This window comes from Leucoraja erinacea, chromosome 2, assembly GCF_028641065.1.
Source record: "Leucoraja erinacea ecotype New England chromosome 2, Leri_hhj_1, whole genome shotgun sequence".
In the NCBI taxonomy this organism is placed as follows: domain Eukaryota; kingdom Metazoa; phylum Chordata; class Chondrichthyes; order Rajiformes; family Rajidae; genus Leucoraja; species Leucoraja erinaceus.
In genome coordinates this window covers 45675825-45696435 of record NC_073378.1, presented here as the reverse complement: position 1 = coordinate 45696435, position 20611 = coordinate 45675825, and the positions used below count along the sequence as shown (strand labels likewise).

The window sequence follows — 20611 nt, the reverse complement described above, 5'->3', positions numbered from 1 at the left end:
CTCCATCGACTCCTTTAAGTCAAGACTAAAATCTCATCTATACTCCCAAGCCTTTCCTGACGTCCACTGAGCGAGGGTTATATGTATATATGTATGTAGTTTGTTTGTTTATACTATTCTTATAACAAATGTAAAGCACTTTGGCCAACGAGTTGTTTTTTAAATATGCTATATAAATAAATGTGACTTGACGACTTGTGACTAGTTACCCAATTGTAGCTAATTACATAATTCAATTACTAGATCTAAACATCTATCCATTTCTTAAGAAAAGATCAACATTTTTAAATAGCCTAAGTGTCCAAATAACATACACACAAGAATTCACAATATAACATGATTTTTAAATCTCATTGTTACAAGATACAAGATACATTTAGTTGTCATTTGGACCCCTTGAGGTCCAAACGAAATGCCGTTTCTGCAGCCATACATTACAAACAAATAGACCCAAGACACAACATAATTTACATAAACATCCATCACATCGCTGTGATGGAAGGCCAAATAAACTTATCTCTCCACTGCACTCTTCCCCCCCCGATGTCAGAGTCAAAGTCAAAGCCCCCGGCTGGCGATGTCAATTGTCCCGCGGCCATTTAAGCCACGCCGGGTGGTGCGAGGTCGCACACCAGGTCTTGGTGTTAGAGCCCCCGGCGTGCGCTCGCAGAGTCCCGCGGCCATTCCAAGCTGCGCGGGGCGGTGATGTTCGGCCCCGCTCCAGGAGCTCTTCGACCCCACAACTCGGGCGGGAGAAGTCGCCGTTGCGAGAGCCCTGAAAAGCGGTCTCCCTCCAGGGACCCGCGGGCTCCCGGTGCCGCCGTCCGCAGACCTGCAGTTGAAGCCTCCGACTCTCCGGTCGGGCCGCAGCAGCAGCAGCAGCAGCGCTCCTCCACCGCTCCACCCGCTCCGGACTCGGCCAGCTCCGCGACGGTGAGGTGAGTCGGCACCAGAGTCCCTGGTCTCTTCCTGTTGGAGGCCGCTCCTCATTGCAGCCCCAACGATAACGTAGACCCGACGAGAAAAGGTCGGGTCTCCCGTGCAGGGAGAGATTTAAAAGTTTCCCCCCTCCGTCCCACCCCACCCCACCCCCCCACACACACACCCCAACAAAAAATAACAAAAACTACATAAAAACATAGACAGAAAATAATAAAACGCGGACGGGCTGCAGAGGGCGCTGCTGACAAGAGTCGCGCCACCCACCGGAAAGGACCCAATTATGGATTTATAGGCCAAATGGAAGGAATTTAGTGTTTTAATACCTGCAAATTAATGGCCATTTAAACATTGCGAGTGGGTTTTTCTGGAACTCGATCATTTGGAACGTTGCGGTTGCAGTGATTTTAAACCCCATATCGGCAGGAAAAATACTGCCAGTTCGTATGGGGAAAAAAATCACCGTTTCGCAACGTAAAATGTGAATTAAAGGCATCTTAAGGAGCACTTTTATACATAAAATAAACTGCTTTCCTTTACCTGTCCCGTACGTGAAATCCGTCCCCGTTATCAGCTTTAGAAGCTGATTTTTTAATTACTTGGCCAGCGATTTAAAAAAAAATTCACAGAACGCCCGTCGGAACAATTCTTCAGCACAAGCTTACACTTTGAGAAAACATAATCCAGGACAGGTAGGTGAAAACCGCATTTTAACCCCCCCCCCCCCAAAGGCGCCAAAATCGCGCATGGCCAGTGGCAGAACTGCAGCGCCGCTGAGGGCAAGTTTTGTAACATACCTACTAAGGTGGTAAAACAAGTGGTTCAAACCAAAGATCCTATCGCTATAGGATCTTTGGTTCAAACTGTATCATTCATTACCACCTTTTCTACGGCCAACAGTGGGCCCCACCTATCCTTGATCATCGTTGAGGGTTTTGATTTGTCCTTTTGCACACCTTTCATTCATTGGTTCTCTGTACCTTTTTCGTATCTCTCGTTCCCTTCTCCCCTGACTGAGCCTGAAGAAGGGTCTTGACGGGAAATGTGCTGCCTGGCCTGCTGAGTTACTCCTGCTTTTTGTGTCTATCTTCGGTGTAAACCAGCCTGGCAGTTCCTTCCGATACAAAGTTAAGAGGGATATGGGTCAAATGAGACTAATCCAGTACGTCAACATTGTCAGCATGGGTGAGTCTGAGAAGTGCTTATTTCCATGTTAGAGTCATAGTGTGGAAACAGACCCTTTGGCCCAACTTGCACACTAGTCCCACCTGCCAGCATTTGGTCCATATTCCTCCAAACCTGTCCTATCAATGTACCCGTCTAACTTTCTTAAACGTTGGGAATGTCCCTGCATCAACTACCTCATCTGGTAGCTTGTACCCTTCAGATTTCTATTAAATCTTTTTTCCCCATCACCTTAAACCTATGTCCTCTGGTCAAGAGACTCTGTGCATCTACCCGATCTATTCCTCTCATGTTCATGCACCTCTATAAGATCATCCCTCATCCTCCTGCGCTCCACGGAATAGTCCCACTCAACCTCTCCCTCTAGCTCAGACCCTCTAGTCAAGGCAACATCCTGGGGTACAGCTCCAAGACTATGAATATTTGAAATGGTGTACGAATAACCAAAGTCTGTATGCATGGACAACAAATTGTTAAAATGGCAAAGGTTATATTCACTTTTATTGCAAGGGGGTTGGACTTTAGAAATAGGCAACTGTTATAGTAATATATAGTGTTGGTGAAGCCACAGCTGGCATACAGTGCAGAGGCAATCCCAAAGAGATTTACTGAACTAATTCTTGGGACGAGTGTATAATTCGATCATGAACAGCTAAAGAGGTTGACTTGCAAGGAAAAGGTCAATGGACCAGGCTTGTATCTGTTAAAGCACTGACATTGGAATGGCTGAAACAAAAGTTAGCAATAGTTAGGGGGGTTGCACGCAAGGTCACCGGGTCAAAGGGCTTGACGCACAGAGCTGCTCAATCCACCTCGAGGACATCCCAGCATATATGTTGTTAATAGACGAAACGTGTACTTTCCTACCTGTTAAAAACTGCCAAAATTGTGAATTTTTGCGCTGTAAATAATTGTGGAAGTCGGGGTAACCGTGAGAGACATCTATCCTACTTCAGAATTCCAAAAGTGAAGAGAAATTAAGGTAAAGAGAAGCGAGAGCTGAAGGGACAACAACAGCTAAAGTGCTTGGCGAACATTGGCCGTGCAAATATCGAGATTGAAAATATTGGGAATTATTGCATTTGCTCACTGCATTTCATCAACAGTAAGGCATTATTTGTGTTTTTTCTTGATTCCTTTGGTATCTAAAAAGTTTCAGGACATAAATCTGCCTGTAACATTTTTAAATCGCCCATGGTTCTGAAGTGGGATTTCACATGCAAAAATAAAACACTTCTGAAGCTAAATGTAACATTAAAAAAATCTCCAGACTTACGAGTGATGTGTGGAAAAGTAAGTTTTCTATCATTATGCTATTGAGATGCATATTTTGGCAAATAATAAAATGTCCTGACAGCTTAAACACACGATATTGTCAATTTGCTGAGGTTGATTATGTCCAATTAACAGCTAACAATTATGCCATTCCTTGGCTTGCATCTGAGTAAAATGTAATTCAAAAGCCACGTATGGTTTGCGATTTTTTTAATGATAAATTTTGCTTCAGAGGTGTTTTATTTTTTATTTTTTCAGAGTTTGAAAATAGAGGTTTGTTATAGCTGCATAAGCATTAGTGAAGCCATCAGCTCTGGAGTACTGTGTATAGCTTGGTTCCCTTCTACTGGCACTTGGGGGCAGGTCAGAGGAGAATCACCTTGTACCTGCGATGAGAAGGTTGTATTACAGATAGCAAAATAAGTTGGATTGGAAATCTTTGGCTTTTAAAAAGTCATTGGGTATTTTTATAGCGTAAATTGAATAGTAAGGGTATCCAAGGTAATAGAAACATCTCAACATCTTTAATGAGGGGGAAACCACTTTAAGACGAGGCCAGTAAGAACTTATTGCAAAGTATGAATCTCTGCAAATTTTCACTCTTGAGGCTCGATCACTAGAAGTAATTAAAGAACTGGGAAGTGAAGAGGAGTGTGACCTAGAGCAGATCAGCCACCGTCATACTATATGTAAGGGCCGGCTTGAGGGCTCGGAGACTGGGATGGGGTGGGGTTTTTTCCAACCACCCCACCCCAATTCCTCCCACCCCTTCGCCAGACGTCACTAACCCCCAGCACCTCTTCACCTCATTTTCCTCACCGTTACCTTTCCCACCTCCTATAACACCAACTCAGCAGCCCTTTGCAACTCCGCAACACTGATGGATCCATTTTTTTAAATTGCAATATTGGTGCATAGCCAATTCACCAAATCAGTTCACCATCCGAACACCCTTCCACCCTCTCCCCAACCACGATTTTATCTGTTCACCTCTGACTTCTGATGCTGTAGGTTTGCACATTTTCCCTTGATATCATGGGCTTCCTCCAGTGCTCCTCCCACATCGCATTAACATGCAATATGGTACGTTAACTGGGCACTGTAAATTGCCCCTAGTGTTTACGTAAGTGATAGATTCAAGGCAGAGTTGATGAGAATGTGGAGAGGATAAAAGATGGAATTAAAGTTGAATTGATGTAAAAATGTGTAGCCGATGGTCAGAGGAGATCTGGTGCGGCATAAGTTCTAGGAGCAGAATTACCCAACTTGTCCCATCAAGTCTACTCTGCCATTCAATCAAGGCTGATCTATCTTTCCCTCTCAACCCCATTCTTCTACCAGCTCCCTATAGCCCCTGACACCCTTACTAATGAAAAGACAAAAGGCTTCTTTGTCTGAAGAAGGGTTTCGGCCCGAAACTTTACCCATCTCCTTCGCTCCATAGATGCTGCTGCACCCGCTGAGTTTCTCCAGCATTTTTGTGTACCTTCGATTTGCCAGCATCTGCAGTTCCTTCTTGAATACAGGCTTCTTTCCATGTTGTGTCTTTCTATGACATTAAAACGTAGAGGTTTGGTGGCCCACTTTAAAACCCACATTAATAAAGTGCTTATTGTGGGACTTCCACACCAGCTGAGCCCCTTGTATCAGATAATTCAATACAAAACTGGATATGATCATTGTATTGGATCAATAAAATCTGCCAGATCAAAGTAAACAAAAAGCAAATCAAAGCAAATTTAAGGCTCTTAATGATAGCGGATCAGGAGATATGGGGAGAAGGCAGGAATGGGCTACTTATTGTGGATGATCAGCCATGATCAGATTGAACGGCGGTGCTGGCTCGAAGGGCCGAATGGCCTACTCCTGCACCTATTGTCTATTGAATGTGTTCATCACAATGAACAGAATTCTAAGGTAATTTAAAAACACAGTAGAAATATGGCCTGCCATATTCCCTCTGCTAATTGCATCCACCTGTGGGCTTGAGGAGGGGCTTGTTTCGAGGCACATATTCCTATAGCCATGGTTCAACAGTTTAAATTACTTGTTGATTAATTTTGGAACTGATTAGCATACGCCATGTTATACAGGACATTCAGGACAGTTTTCAGTTATTTAAAATGTATTTATACTGGTAGTGTATAAGATATCAGTTAAATGCTTATCTGTCAATTCATTTTCAGCTGTATTAATGAAAGTATATCGTTACCACTTGAATATATATTAAGGAATTTATAAGCATTAAATTAGGATTCTAACACCAAGGCTGATTAAACCGGTTTAGAGCAGATTTTATGCTCAGCATAAATGTGTAAGTGAATCAAGGAAAACGGAGCAAATAAATTACCAGAACTAGTGTAAATATAAGCACAATTGTACCCAGAAAGCCAGTGAAAGCCCATGGCCAATTGCTTACATACTGTGCCGTCCAGTTGTTTTTTAAAATTGGTATCAATGTGTATTGGGGAGAAAAATTCAAGATCAGATACCCACTGTTGGATGGTGACCAAGTACACTGAACTCGTACTCATTTAATATTCCTACGACTGCCTCAATTGAGACAAAACCAGTCAGTAGGTTTTTTAAGGGCACCATTCATCCTCTTCATTCTGACGTGAAAAGAAAACTGAACTGTCAAGAGAGCTTGAAAATTTTGAACAAACTTTTAACAATTTCCATTGTGAAAACTCCAGAAATGTGAATTTATTATAAATATTAATTTACAATTGTGTTGATCAAACCTTCATTCATTTCCATGATATTACATTTAAACCAAATAAAATTGTACTCCAAGGACAGGAAGTAAATACAGGAAATGTAGTTTTCACTGAAACCAATAGCATTAGAACTGAATTTTATCATTCGGCTTCAGAGGAATAATTGCAAAATTTAAAACTGAAATATTGGACCTTAAAAAAAAGAAAAACTTCACAAATTTAGGTAGGCGACCCCAAGTTAAATAATTTGCTGATATTTATGATTTAAAATTTGTCCAATCAATTTTGTACAGTTTGACTGTTAGTTTTAAATGATACTTTGTATTGGCCAAAACATCTAAATATTATATCCTTATATAAAGTGGGAATGTATTAAGTACAGTACTACGAAAGTGCAAATAGTAACAATTCTTTTGAAGATAAATCAAGGTTAACAGTTGGCTTTAGTATTATAAAATTCCCATTGACTCAAAAAATAATTCTGAAATTTTTCTGATTTTCAAATTAATCCATGACATTTAAAACTTGAAACTGAAAAGATAATTCTGAATCTGAATGACTCATGACCATGCACAGCCAATACACAGAATGGATCATGGTTTAAATTCCACAAATTAAACAATGGTTTTACAAAACCAAAACCCCACAAAACTACTAACTTCATATACAACACTCTTACATAGCTCAACTTTGCAGTACATATTCAATTCCATGTAATATATATCCTTTTTATTTCCAATATCAAACCAAAATTACTTCAATGCAACACTACTTTGTCAGACAGCGACTCAAGGTAAAAACAGTCAGTTAAGCAAAACATTCCAAACTTAAACCACTTACTAATCTTGGGCTTTGCATTGTTTATATTTAATAAACTCCAAATTAAATATTGAATTAAATTATCCGAGTGAAAAAAATGCAACTTAATGGTTTAAACTAGCATGATGCTTTTAAAGATAAAAACTTCAGTAATAAAAATTAGCACAATTAGATTTCTTTTCCAGTCAACAACAGCGTGCTTGGAAAAAACTTGATTATTGTACAACCAAATTTTTAAAATACTGTGAAATCTGCGACTACAAAATTCCACAGAAATGTATCCTATATTCAATGCAAAATGTTCATCCGAAAATGCAAATGGCAACAATTGTATGATGAATTAATTCGAATCATGTGTGTTGGCTTGTTCTTAAATCTGATGACTTGAAAATATGTGACAACCAACCATGTGGGTAAGGCAAGGCACAATGATAGACTGAGTAGGCCAGACATTTGAAGTGATAGTTGTGGCTTTCATGTGATTTTTACCTTTTTGTCTACAAGGGATGGCTTTGCATTTAAGAAATCATAGGCCTGGATTTCTTTTACTCAAGACCAGGTGACAGTACTTTTAATCTTTTAATAGAATACCACCACAACACCCCCTCCACTACCCCCCCTCCCAGGAAAAGATTCTGAATTTATGATAAAGTATCTGAGGAGTTTAAACAGAGTACACTACTCCATTAATCTCCATTTCGGGTTCTTTAAAATCAACTGTTTTAAAACAGTAACCACTTAACAAGTCAAAGCGCAAGCCGCACCTCTGCTACTTGAGTTCCAATTTGCACTTGCTTTCACAAAGAGGCCACTTTAAGTAGATGGCTCCAAAGAGGTTTGATTAGTTCAGGCAAGTGCAGGCACAAGCTGAATACAATAGTTTGATTAAACTGGTTTCAACTGGTTGTTTTGGCACCACAATTCACTTGTGATAGGCAGTGCTCACTTTCCTTCTGCAATCAATTTAGAAGTATTCCAACAGACTCCCCTTTAGTACAATTCTTAATGCCTACAACATTGTAGGGTAAGGTAGCCTCCCTTGTGTGTTTTTATCATCAGTAATTTTACTTTAGATCCTTTAATTACTAGTTAGTAAGAATTATCAGATAAAAAGGATCTAAATACTTAATTGAAAATTCAGGTACTGATGCAAGATTAACTGAGATATTCTTTGGAGGACCCTGAACTTTTTGCTATCATTGACAGGTGCTTCAGCACTCCTATACTATGTGCCAGCCTAGGTTCATGCTAATCCAAGCAACAGAGACACAACGCAAGTGACTGCAACGGGTATCTATGTTGCTGCAGTTATACTAAATGAATTTGTTCTTCCCATTCATTTGAAGAGTTATTCTGCAGAGAGTCATCATCCAAGACTATTCTACTCCTGCTTTCACTTAGACCCAATGATTCTGGTTCAGAATTTGTAGCATCAGTACTTTCGAAAGAGTAGGCTTCATCAACTTGAGGTCCTCTACCTTCATTCATGACTGTGGCTTCAAACAGTGCATGGTCCTCATGAAGGCTTTGTAACATCTCAAGCCTGCCTGATCCCTGCTCCGCTCCACCAAGTCGCTGTGTATTAACGTCAGTTTCTGATGATGCCGAAGGAATTAATGCAATGCTCTGAGGGTTCATGTCATGGAACCAGGCCATAATATTACCAAGAAGATTTACATTCATTGCAGGATCTGTATCTGTGGGCTCAGTACCTTCAGATGAAAAGAGTCTAGTGCGTACATCAAATGAATTACTATTGGGGTAAGGGTCGGTGTTTACACTCAGTCTCATCAGACTGTTCTCCAAATCCATTAACTGTGAATTGCTCAGGGCTCTAGCACTGTCCATGCCTCTCTGAGCTGCATCAAGCCTTGAGGGTAAGGAAGTACCAATGGCCCCTAAAGATGGTTCATTGTTAAGGAATTCTTGTGGTTCACCACCCATAGCTAGGGCAGATTCTTGCAGGGATAGCTGGATAGCTAGCAGGATATTTGGGTCATCATCATCAAGAGAGCTCAAAGCCTAACAAAAAGAAAACAACAATGTATTATAATAATCTTTACAATGACAGATTTTATCAATAGATTTCACCTGCATATTCAAATATTCATAAATGCATACTAAAATCTATTCAAGCTGACAGAACAGAATTGCACGTTCTATGACTGCACAAGTTACTCCAATAACACCTCCCAAATCTGAAATCTCGACTAGCAAGGTCAAAAGACACAGGGAACACCACCACCTGCAGACTCCCTTCATGTCATACACCATATACTTGAAAATACATGGACACCCTTCGTTACTCAATGGCCCAAATCCTGAAATTTGTTTCTAATAGCAGTCTGGGATTATCTCACTCGAAGGAGTGCAAGGGTTCAAAATGGTGATTCAATACTACTTTCATGGCAGTTAGAGGTGAGCAGTAAATCCTAGTCTTACTGCTGATGCTCACATTCTGAAGTCACCGAATAAGTCTAAAAGGATACTGAATGGCATGGTGGCAAAATGATATATGCTCATCCTGTCTTGCAAAGTACTGTCATTACCTTTAAAGCAAATTACCAACTTGGGTTGGCCACCAAGGAGACACAGAACTGAGTTTGCACATTTAGTGATATTCATAATTCATATTATAAACATACTTCCTTCATCTCAGCTTATCCTGCAAATCGTGCGAGAGAACTGACAGTCACTGTCATTTGTCAAGCTAACACGAAAAAGCTCATGGGGGAGGGGTCAACAAGAGAGAGAATCGAAAAGAGGTCTCCGCACACTAAAGTATTAACTTAGTTGTGAATCTGTATCAATTTTTATTTAATTGCAGAAATTGAACATAGTTATAAATGTTTTCCATCCTATTCCTTACTGAAAGTAATACTTTATGTAGAATGAAAATAGAAAAGTATTAATTTTTTCGTAAATTCAAGTTTAATTTACACCTCCGCACCTTTGGTTTCTACCACTGTGTGCAAGAAACAGATTTGAACATTTTTTTTTTTTTTTTAATCCTTACCTTTTGTGAAAACTTAAATAATCAAAGCTACATTACGCAAAATTCATTTTTCGATCAAACTTCCTCAAATTTAAAAAACATTGAAAACAGACTTGCATTCACAATCTCAGTTCAAGTCAAAACTACTTAATAGCCATTCAAATTTTTTTTTTTGTTTTAGGTTTACTTACTGTGAGATCAGCAACAGCTAATTTGTGCACAACAAATAACATAAACAAAGATGTGAAAATGACCAGATTTGTTTTAGAGATGCTGATGGAGGGGAAAAGAGATAAAACTCCAGAGTTTGATATTGTACCGTGCAATCTTTTTATTGGTATTTGGTATTGATTTATTATTGTCACGAGTATGGAGATACAGCAAAATAAAAAATTGCATGCTATCCAGTCAAATCATACCATACAGGAGTACAATCAAGCCATACACAAGTACTACGAGTATTGCAAAGAACAAAATTCCCAGAGTAGAGAATATACTGTTATGACATTATAGTGTTACAGCTGCATGGAAAAGAGTGCAAGGATGCAGTGAGTTAGATTGGGACATGAGGACTACACCCGTTGTTTATAAGGGGCCCGTTCAGGAAGCTGATAACAGCAGGGAAGAAGTATTTCCAGACTCTGGTGGTACAAAGCTTCTGTAACTTCTGCCCGATGGGAGAGAGGACAAGAGGTATGGCTGGGGGATAAATCGTTTTTGAGCCCATCTCCTCAACCAAAAGACAGAACATCTAAAGGTGTAGAACTTACAGGATTTCACTGAATTTGATGCTTTACTTTTTAAAGATTTAGACATAAGCATGCAACCTTTTGACTAAAGCAAGAGTGCTAAAAACACCCCAAAGTGGCTGCAGTGGAAGAAAAACGAGGAAGTTGACAGCTTTGAATGGTCCGCAAACTCACCTCCTATAACCTCAAAGTGTCCTAAAGTTCCATGATCAGGTCAGGAAGCAGGGCATGTAATCTCTGTGCAGTGGAAAGGAGGGTGACTAATACAGCAAACAGATTGCCCACCATGGTGTGTGATGTTGGTGGAGGTGGTTGAGCGATGCTCTTCAGCAGCCAGTTGAGCAGGAGAATTGAGGGCAGCCTGTGGCAGCTGCACAGATCGGTAGTGGAAGGAGCGTATGACATTGCTGGGCCAGGCCGAACTCTACTTCATAATCCCGTGCCACCACGGCACCAGGCCTTAAGGTGAGAATATAAGAAATTGCATATCTTCTTTGGCCAATATTAGACTTTGAGACCTGGAAGTTGCAAGATGGTGCGAGAATGTGGAAAATCTCTGCTTGCTTTTCCTGAAGAGCATCTATTACACTCATCTATAGTCCTGCTTGATAGCACGCAAAACAAGCACTTCATTGTCTCTATATGTACAAATATAAAATCTAAACTAAAAAGAGCTACTTCTGGTTAAAAGATTATAGATTATATAACAAAGCAATTGTAATTGTGTAAAAAACAAAATGTTTTATTAAAATCTTGTTAAAACATGCAGCAAAGCAAAGGTGGTGGATTGAGGATTGCACCAAGACAGGTACCTGCAGAGAGTCCTGGTTCTCAGAATGACTGACAGGGGTATAGTCATGAAGCGAAGAGCTGTGTAGAATACTCATAGATGCTGAACTCACCATGGAAGTACCATGACGCCTGATGTTGCCTTCCTGGGTATCTAGAAAAAAGCAACGAAATGAATGTATTTGCTGCAATAGTCTTGAGTTTAAACAAAGATGCTGGATATTCCCAAGTTATTTGATTTTTGTCGTATGTAATGACACACAAATACTTTTAAAAATCAGGTATTGCCACGTTAACAAAGGGGTAATTTGGGAAAATATAATTGAATTAGGATGTAATATAATGGACAGTTTTATGGATAGGGAGGATGTCGAGGGATATGGGCCAAATGCAGGCTAATGGGACAAGCCCAGAATCCCATTGAATGGCAGTTTCCAAGCTCGTGGAGCTCGAATGATTTGTCCTGCACCTAAAACAATGTTTCTATTAAAAGTAGACTTTGAGACCTCAGCAGATAAGCAACAGTGTAAAGAATGTCGAAAAATCTGCTTTTCATGAAGTCATGATTTTACACTACTATCTAAACAATTAAATTTAGCTAGCAATTACAGAGAGAAATCATTGTCCCAATCACCTGAAAAATATAAAATGGACAGCAAAGGAACTACTTTTTTTTAAAATCTGCTAGATTATATAATTAGTTTTAAAAATTGATTTTGGTGTTAAAAACAATGTTAGAATATTCCAACGTAGGCAAGATTTCATAGGTGCCCATTAGAAACTTGCATCGTCACAATTTTTTTAATTTTTTGTTGTTGTTTTGCTTCAATTGTTATTTACTAGTTAAATACTGGAAGCTTGAATCCCCAGCAGAAGTAATCTGCATCATTTCCTTTCTTCAGTTCTGCAAGTGCCATAAATCAAGTTGTTAGCTGACTGCGAGGAGCTAACAGCACAATTCTGTTGCGTTGCAACCAAGTTTCAAACTACGACTAGTCCAATGTCACAAAAAATTGATTATTTAGGGGCAATTCAAGGAGGAATATAGTCACAAAATATAATCCATGTTGAGACTTTTTAAACTTTACTCCTTGAACACCATTTGAAATGAAAATGAAATGATTCAATTTATTGTCATTGTCAGTGTACAGTACAGAGACAACGAAATGCATTTTTAGCATCTCCCTTGAAAGGGAGACACAGGGCGTCGCGGTGTGCCCGCGCCTGCCGCCGTACATTCCATTACAGGCAAAGGTGGGTGAAGTGTCTTGCCCAAGGACACAACAGTATGCACTCCAAGTCGTAATTTGATTTCCGGCTGATTTTCAACTGGTCGCAAAACAATTAAATTTCCTAGCAACTACAGAGAGAATTGCATGCTATCTGTCGCCTATTGGTCCTAGACTGGACAGCAAGATACTATTTTAAAATCTGCTTGCAATTAGTTTCAAAAATTGATTCTTTGTATAAAAACTGTTAGAATATTCCAACGTAACAGCAGAAAATTCAAAGCTGCTGTGAAGTTGCTATTGCAATTACACAAAGTTATGGAGACAAGATGTATGTTCTAAATTAAACTGACTATTTATTTTAGAATTTTATGGCCAATATTACCCAAGCCAAGTAACCTCTGAGATTACTTCAAGCAACTTCAACATTACAATATTCACCTATGGTGAAGTATCAGTGTGCAAAAATGGCAACTTGCTTGCTTAGTTACCTATTGTACTCTCACTGGGATCTTCAGGATCTGGTGTGCTACTCCGAAGACTATGCATATCTCGCCGCCGTCTATGCCGTCGTCTGTACTGAAATTCAGCATATTCCTAAATAGAGCAAGCAAACAATAGTTAGGACTAATTAAATTATTTTCTGAGTAGCCATGTCTTTTATATTTTTTCTCATCTATCGTCCTGTCCAATGTGTAAATATGAATTTGAGTGCATTAACAAGACACATGTAAAAGTTATCTTTCTGTAATTACATTGTCTCGTCAGCGGTGGCACAAGTTTACTGCATTACAAGATGTATGTTCTAAATTAAACTAACTATTTATTTTAGAATTTTATTAAGCAACTTCGACATTACAATATTCACCTATGGTGAAGTATCAGTGTGCAAAAATGGCAACTTGCTTGCTTAGTTACCTATTGTACTCTCACTGGGATCTTCAGGATCTGGTGTGCTACTCCGAAGACTATGCATATCTCGCCGCCGTCTATGCCGTCGCCTGTACTATATATTCAGCATATCCTGAATATATAGTTATAATTATTTTCTATATACTATATATATATATATCTGAGTACCATGTATTTATATATTTCTCATATACACATATATATAATATACACAAATATATATGATATATACAAGACACACATATATATATCTATCTGTAATTATATTATATATATAGCGTATATATAGTTTACTGCATATAAGTTAGTACTATAAGCAATATATAGATATATATATAGCATTTATCAACATCCCTATTTGGATATAGGACATATATATATATACACACACACACACATATATATATATATACACATCCATATATATATATATATACACACACACACACACACACACACACACACACACACATATATACACACACACACACACCTACATGCATACATATATACACACACACATATATGTAAATGTATATATATATATATATATGTATCCTGGAATCTCACCTGTGGCCACAGAAACACCTGACTATCCGTGATTGTAGAATCCCTCCTCACTATTGCTCACCTAGACTTAGCCCTCCCTTGCTGATCAGAGCCAGATGTGGTGTATTAATCCTGGTTGCTGCTGCTATTTGCCACTGAGGTGCCAATTAAACAGTGTAATTTGAACGGGAGATGGCACAGTAGACTCATGTACTGCATGCGTACTTCTCCTGGCAGTCACCCATTTGGATGAACTTGTGATTTGACTATCTCCCTGAAACTACCGTCTTTCACTATCTCTGCCTCCTGTATGTGGCCCCAACCGATCCATGCAACCAGGAGTTGCAGCAGAACACATAAGCTCTCATAACAAAGCCTCAGAACTGACCACTCAAACAATTTACTTGGAACTCAAACACAGCCACTTGCACTAATGCAGCTCCACTGGAACCAGCCTGCCTTTTATTGGTCGTTTCCATATCACCCGTACTCCTCGTTTTTATAGCTTTGCAGTCACAAATGAACCTGTCAAGCCTTTCCCCTAATTAATGTTTTTAAAAATCTCCCACATTCCTCCTTTTTACAAAAGTACAAAAGGGTTTAAATGCACATACATACACTATGCAAATATAAATATTGACCACATGCCCAGTTTCCAACTCTTACTTTTAGTATTTGTAACCAAAGATGGAATTACACACATTTCTCATTAGCTACAGGTGGCTTGTAGCTAATCGACTTAGTAACACTGAAACCAAACAATGTCAAATTAAAAAAGCTAAAGCTTAAATTCTCAATTAAGCTTAAATTTAACGTAAAGATAATTTGATTTCATTTGTGACTGTTAAGGATTGTAAAATCAGTTCTTTCAAACAAATTTATCATATTCCTTTTAGCAGCAGTACTTCAATACAATTAGCACAGGTGAACCAACCAAGTGTATGATTTTTCTTGATGCAGACATGTCAAATTTTCTTTTGGCATTTAATACGTTTAACATTGAAAAATTGAATTTGGAGGCATGAGCGAAAATGTTGGAATATCCAACAAAATGACAAACTGATGGAGGAACTCAGCAGGTCAGGCAGCATCTGGGGAGGGAAGTGGACACCCTGTCCCCCTATCCTCTTCATTTACACAACTTCCCCATCCTTGTGCATGCCTTTCTCTCCATTTCCCACCCCCATCACCCAGTTGTTTTCTCCTTCTTCATTTACTCCATCTATCTCTCCCTACTCCACAATTTTCCCTTTGAAACATCATCTGTCCATATTGACCAGAAATGCTGCCCAACTCATTGAGTTACACGAGCACTGTCCTATTTTGTAAACTAGCATCTGTAGTACCTTGTTTTTGACGTGATCACTCCATTCCGTGCTTTCCAACATGTCAATCAACCCCTCCTTAGCTATTTACCCATCACTTACCAATTCTCCCCCCACCCCTTCCTCTCCCCTTTCTCCCAGCTATATCAGTTTGAAAGATCCTAAATTGAAATTCAACTGTCCACAGATGCTGCATGACCAATTAAGTTCCTACATTAGTTTATTTTTTTGCAATATATTTATTATGTTGACGTTAGTCAGCCATACATGTGCATTGCAAAAATGCTCCAAAATTATAATAAGAAATGAAATGGGAACATGACTAAGTAATGAGATTATGAATTAATGTCATTTGCACAGCCACGATACGATGGTGCAATATTCTCCCAGACCATTAACATTTTATACTTAAGACAGACACAAAATTCTGCAGTAACGCAGCAGGACAAGCAGCATCTCTGGAAAGAAGGAAAGGGTGACGTTTCAGACTGGAGTCTGAGGAGGATCTCGACCCGAAACGTCATCCATTCCTTCTCTCCAGAGATGCTGCCTGTCCTGCCGAGTTACTCCAGCATTTTGTGTTTATCTTTGGTTTAAACCAGCTTCTGCAGTTCCTTCCTAAACATTTTACACTTGATTAGAAACCAGCTTTATGAATTGAGGAACACTCAGCAACATTTAGCATACGCTGTGGGATCAAATTCTTAAAGGTATCCAAATGATTAATTGATGAATAGATAAGTATAGGACATGCATAGAAAGGATTCTGCATCCAATGTTCCAAAGTTGGGTTTTGATTCACCAACCTGTTGTGACTCTTCTTGCACACTTTACAAGTTTCACATGAATAAATCTACATTTGATGTACAATCAGGAAATGTTCCTGTTAATAAGCTTTAATTCTAAACAAATAATGAATGGATCAAAAAATGATTTTGCCTGGACAAATTATAGCCTGGATGGATCCAGAACAAATACATGTTCTGCATTATATTGTTATAATGGCATCATTCCACAATATGGTAGTGTCCAAGAGTTGCAACATATTTACCATCAATTATTGGAACAGAAGAATTTAAAGGAGCTGTCCTGCACAATAATTGCAGCCTAAACAGGCTTCTAAATACAAGTTATTAAAACCCTTACCTGCAGGCCTTCTATGTCTTGTCCTCCATACCTGCAGGTTGTATTGCATAAGAAATAAAAAGTAAAAAAATTATTTTTAGAATAGCACAGCTATAAAAGGTTGGCACCTACGTGGTCTTTCAGGGTTGGGCATGGAGACAGACAGAAGTCATTAACCACTGTATCTGCCTCCATACCAAGCATGTCAGGCTGCAGGAGTGGATGTGGCAGCTGAAAATCCTGGCACAGGCGAAAGTCTCCTTTTCAATGACAGGTAAAACTAGAGTCTACATCTTTAGATTAAAGATCAATAGCAGCAGAATTGGTGGCACCATTTATTATCATCACCTATTCAGGATAGCTCCTTTAAATAAAGGTCCTCCTAGAAACTCTGCACTGAAAGGGCTATGTTATAACCGCAAGCAGTGTATACCTACCTCAGGTGATGCAAAACCTAAATATTCCCAATCCCAGGTTCCACCAGCAAAACTGTAACAAACAAGTCAAAATTCTGTCAATAAGACAGGGACAGTCACTTAATGTTAAATGTCAAGTGGGTAGCCAATAGCAGTAGTTTTCTAACTAAAATACCAATAACCAAGTTATTCAAGGTAAAGCAAGTAAATAATCCCACTTATGAACTAATGTACTATTTGTAGGACAATTGAGGATTAATACTGTGAAATAAATATTACTTCCAACTGTTCAGTTATATCAACATTTCAGCTGAACATTTACCCTTAAAATTGAGTTTTTGATAAGTTTGAATTTAAGATCCTGATCTCCAGGTCCTGACAGGATATTCCCTAGGACATTGAGGGAAGTTAGTGTAGAAATAGCCGGGGCTATGACAGAAATATTTCAAATGTCATTAGAAACGGGAATAGTCCCCGAGGATTGGCGTACTGCGCATGTTGTTCCATTGTTTAAAAAGGGTTCTAAGAGTAAACCTAGCAATTATAGACCTGTTAGTTTGACTTCAGTGGTGGGCAAATTAATGGAAAAGATACTTAGAGATAATATATATAAGCATCTAGATAAACAGGGTCTGATTAGGAACGGTCAACATGGATTTGTGCCCGGAAGGTCATGTTTGACTAATCTTCTTAAATTTTTTGAAGAGGTTACTAGGGAAATTGACGAGGGTAAAGCAGTGGATGTTGTCTATATGGACTTTAGTAAGGCCTTTGACAAGGTTCCTCATGGAAGGTTGGTTAAGAAGGTTCAACTGTGGGTATAAATGCAGGAATAGCAAGATGGATTCAACAGTGGCTGAATGGGAGAAGCCAGAGGGTTGGTGGACTGCAGTTTTACGGGTTGGAGGCAGGTGATAGTGGGGTGCCTCAGGGACCTTTGTTGTTTGTCATGTACATCAATGATCTGGATTAGTAGTATGATGATACTAAGATAGGGGGTATTTTAATGGATTTCTACAGAATTTCATTTGAAAAATGGGCTGAAAGATGGCAGATGGAGTTTAATGCTGATAAATGTGAGGTGCTACACCTTGGAGGGGAGTACATGGTAAATGGAGGGAATTGAAGTTGAACAGAGGGACCAGTTCCTTGAATGATTCATCGGATGTCAGGAGAGCATTTTAGAAGCTATGACGAAATTGAGGCTGGTAGACCAAATCGGCTTGTACTCGCTAGAATTTAGAGGAGATTTTGAGTTGGGGGATCTTATGGAAACTTACAACATTCTTAGGGGGTTGGACAGGCTAGATCAAACAAGGGGACCTGACTTCAAATTCAGGAAGTTACAAGATAGATTGTCTTTTCCAGATGATTCAAACAAGGGGACATGACTTCAGAATTAAGGGACAGAAGTTTAGGGGTAATATGAGGGGGAACTTCTTTACCGCAGAGAGTGGTGGCGGTGTGGAATGAGCTCCCAGTGGAAGTGGTGGAGGCAGGTTCATTGGTATCATTTAAAAATAAATTGGATAGGCATATGGATGAGAAGGGAATGGAGGGTTATGGTACGAGTGCAGGCAGGTGGGACTCATGGACTTGTAGGGCCGAGATGGCCTGTTTCCGTGCTGTAATTGTTATATGGTTATGGAATTTTTTGTTCAAAAATATCATTGAGCTCAAGTTTATTCTTCACCTTTAGGCAAAATCAAAAAGAAACTGTTAATTTGAGTATAGGAGCAGGGAGGTTCTACTGCAGTTGTACAGGGTATGAGACCACACCTGGAGTATTGTGTACAGTTTTGGTCTCCAAATCTGAGGAAATATCATCGGATGTCCTGATAGACTCGGCTTTGAGGGGGATCTATGGAAACTTACAACATTCTTAGGGGGTGGACAGGCTAGATGCAGGAAGATTGTTCCAGATGTTGGGGAAGTCCAGAACAAGGGGTCACAGTTTAAGGATAAAGGGGAAATCCTTTAGGACCGAGATGAGAAAAACATTTTTCACGCAGAGAGTGGTGAGTCTCTGGAACTCTCTGCCATAGAAGGTAGTTGAGGTCAGTTCATTGGCTATATTTAAGAGGGAGTTAGATGTGGCCTTTGTGGCTAAAGAGATCAGGGGGTATGGAGAGAAGGCAGGTACAGGTTACTGAGTTGGATGATCAGCCATGATCATATTGAATGGCGGTGCAGGCTCGAAGGGCCGAATGTCCTACTCCTGCACCTATTTTCTATGTTTCTATGTTTAATAGTTGGTGTCCAATCCAAACCTGCGGTGTTTTCCCCTTTTTTCCTCTTATTAAATTGTTTTCACAAATGCTATCTGCTGATGTTCAGTATTAATAGCACTTACATTTACCCACATTAAAATACATGAAATAGACAGTTAAAAAAGAGAATTGTTATCAGAAAACAATGTTGTTTGAAAATTCTCAAAGGATAGCAATATTTAATAACACACCATTTCCAAACCATGAAACACAATCTTGGATTAATACTGATTTTAACAGCTTTAGCTCAATTAATAGATAACAATAAACTGTTGCCAAAATTCAAATTTGAGGAAGGGTGCCTTATGAAAGAAGATTCAATTTAATAAATTAAATAACTTCCCTTTCACAGCGTGCGGGGAGTCTGGCCCGGGTCAGCACGGCCTGGGCTGCACAAATTGGCTGGGCCGCCAGGGGTAAAGTTGCGAGGAGGGCAGGAGCATTGAGGGAGGGGGTCGGGGATCATGCCAGCACTCCCGCTGCCACAGAACTCCAGGCACAGAGCCACTGCATTGTGGCTGGGGAGGGAAGTAGCTCGGGTGGCCGCCGGAAACAGACACCACCTCATCGCCTTCTGCCGGCCCCCAATCGTTGGAGGTGGTGGTTGGCGGGTCGCTACTGGGGGGAAGGCTGACTGCTCTGTCCCGGGCTCGCTCTCTCTCTCTCTCTCTCTCTCTACTAGTCCCGGGGCAGTAGGCTAGAAGGCGCTACAGTCAGTCCTGGGGCTCGCTGGCGACCTGGGCGCTACAGCCAGTCCCGGGGCAGGTGAGCTGGGTGCTACAGCTAGTCCCGGGACTCGCAGGCTACGTGAGAACTGCAGCTAGTCCCGGGGACGCGAGGGATCTGGGAACTGCAGCCCGTCTCGGGGCACGCAGACAATGTTGCCAAACCCTGGACTAAACCAAACCCTTGATCCTGTCCCACCATCCTTTTCTCAAAATGTGACAACTTAAATATGGGGTGCATCTTCGACGCAGGTGCATCTTCATTGTGGGGAAATACGGTAATTCAAAATAGTTCAATTCTTAAACATTCGCATCAGATATTTCAATGGAAATAACCATTAAGGTAATGCACCGTCAAAGTAGTACCTGCGTCTTTGCACTTCTGGTGAGTCTGCAGGGGCAACTCCACGAGCCACTGAAGCTAGAAATTCTTGTCTTTTCTGTTGAACTAGACACGCTGCTCGGATAATTTTATGACGAGGTGTGCGGAGGTAAGGACGGTTTACTTTCTGGGCTAGATCCTCAGTCACCATCTCTAGGTCTGTCTGTTTGAATAAAGGATGTTTAAAAGATCACTTTATAAGATCAT

The 20611-nt window shown here is 40.0% G+C and overlaps 1 protein-coding gene across 11 annotated transcripts in view; it reads right to left on the bottom strand.

The window, feature by feature from the left end:
- Positions 1-6080: 6080 nt before the first annotated feature.
- The window catches only part of LOC129709613 (ankyrin repeat and IBR domain-containing protein 1-like), a 67855-nt gene continuing 53324 nt past the window's right edge, over positions 6081-20611 (bottom strand). For 8 of the 11 annotated variants that reach the window (XM_055656153.1, XM_055656071.1, XM_055656111.1 and 5 more), the window contains 5 exons: positions 20389-20567; positions 17049-17100; positions 13192-13297; positions 11495-11625; positions 6081-8960 (listed from right to left, as the gene is read on the bottom strand). In XM_055656153.1, the coding sequence (XP_055512128.1) occupies positions 8247-8960; positions 11495-11625; positions 13192-13297; positions 17049-17100; positions 20389-20567 (1182 nt within the window). In that variant the 3' untranslated portion in view covers positions 6081-8246. Of the gene's footprint in view, positions 8961-11494; positions 11626-13191; positions 13298-16632; positions 16664-17048; positions 17101-20388; positions 20568-20611 lie in introns of all 11 variants that reach the window. The other 3 variants (XM_055656136.1, XM_055656144.1, XM_055656120.1) reach the window with 2 other exon arrangements.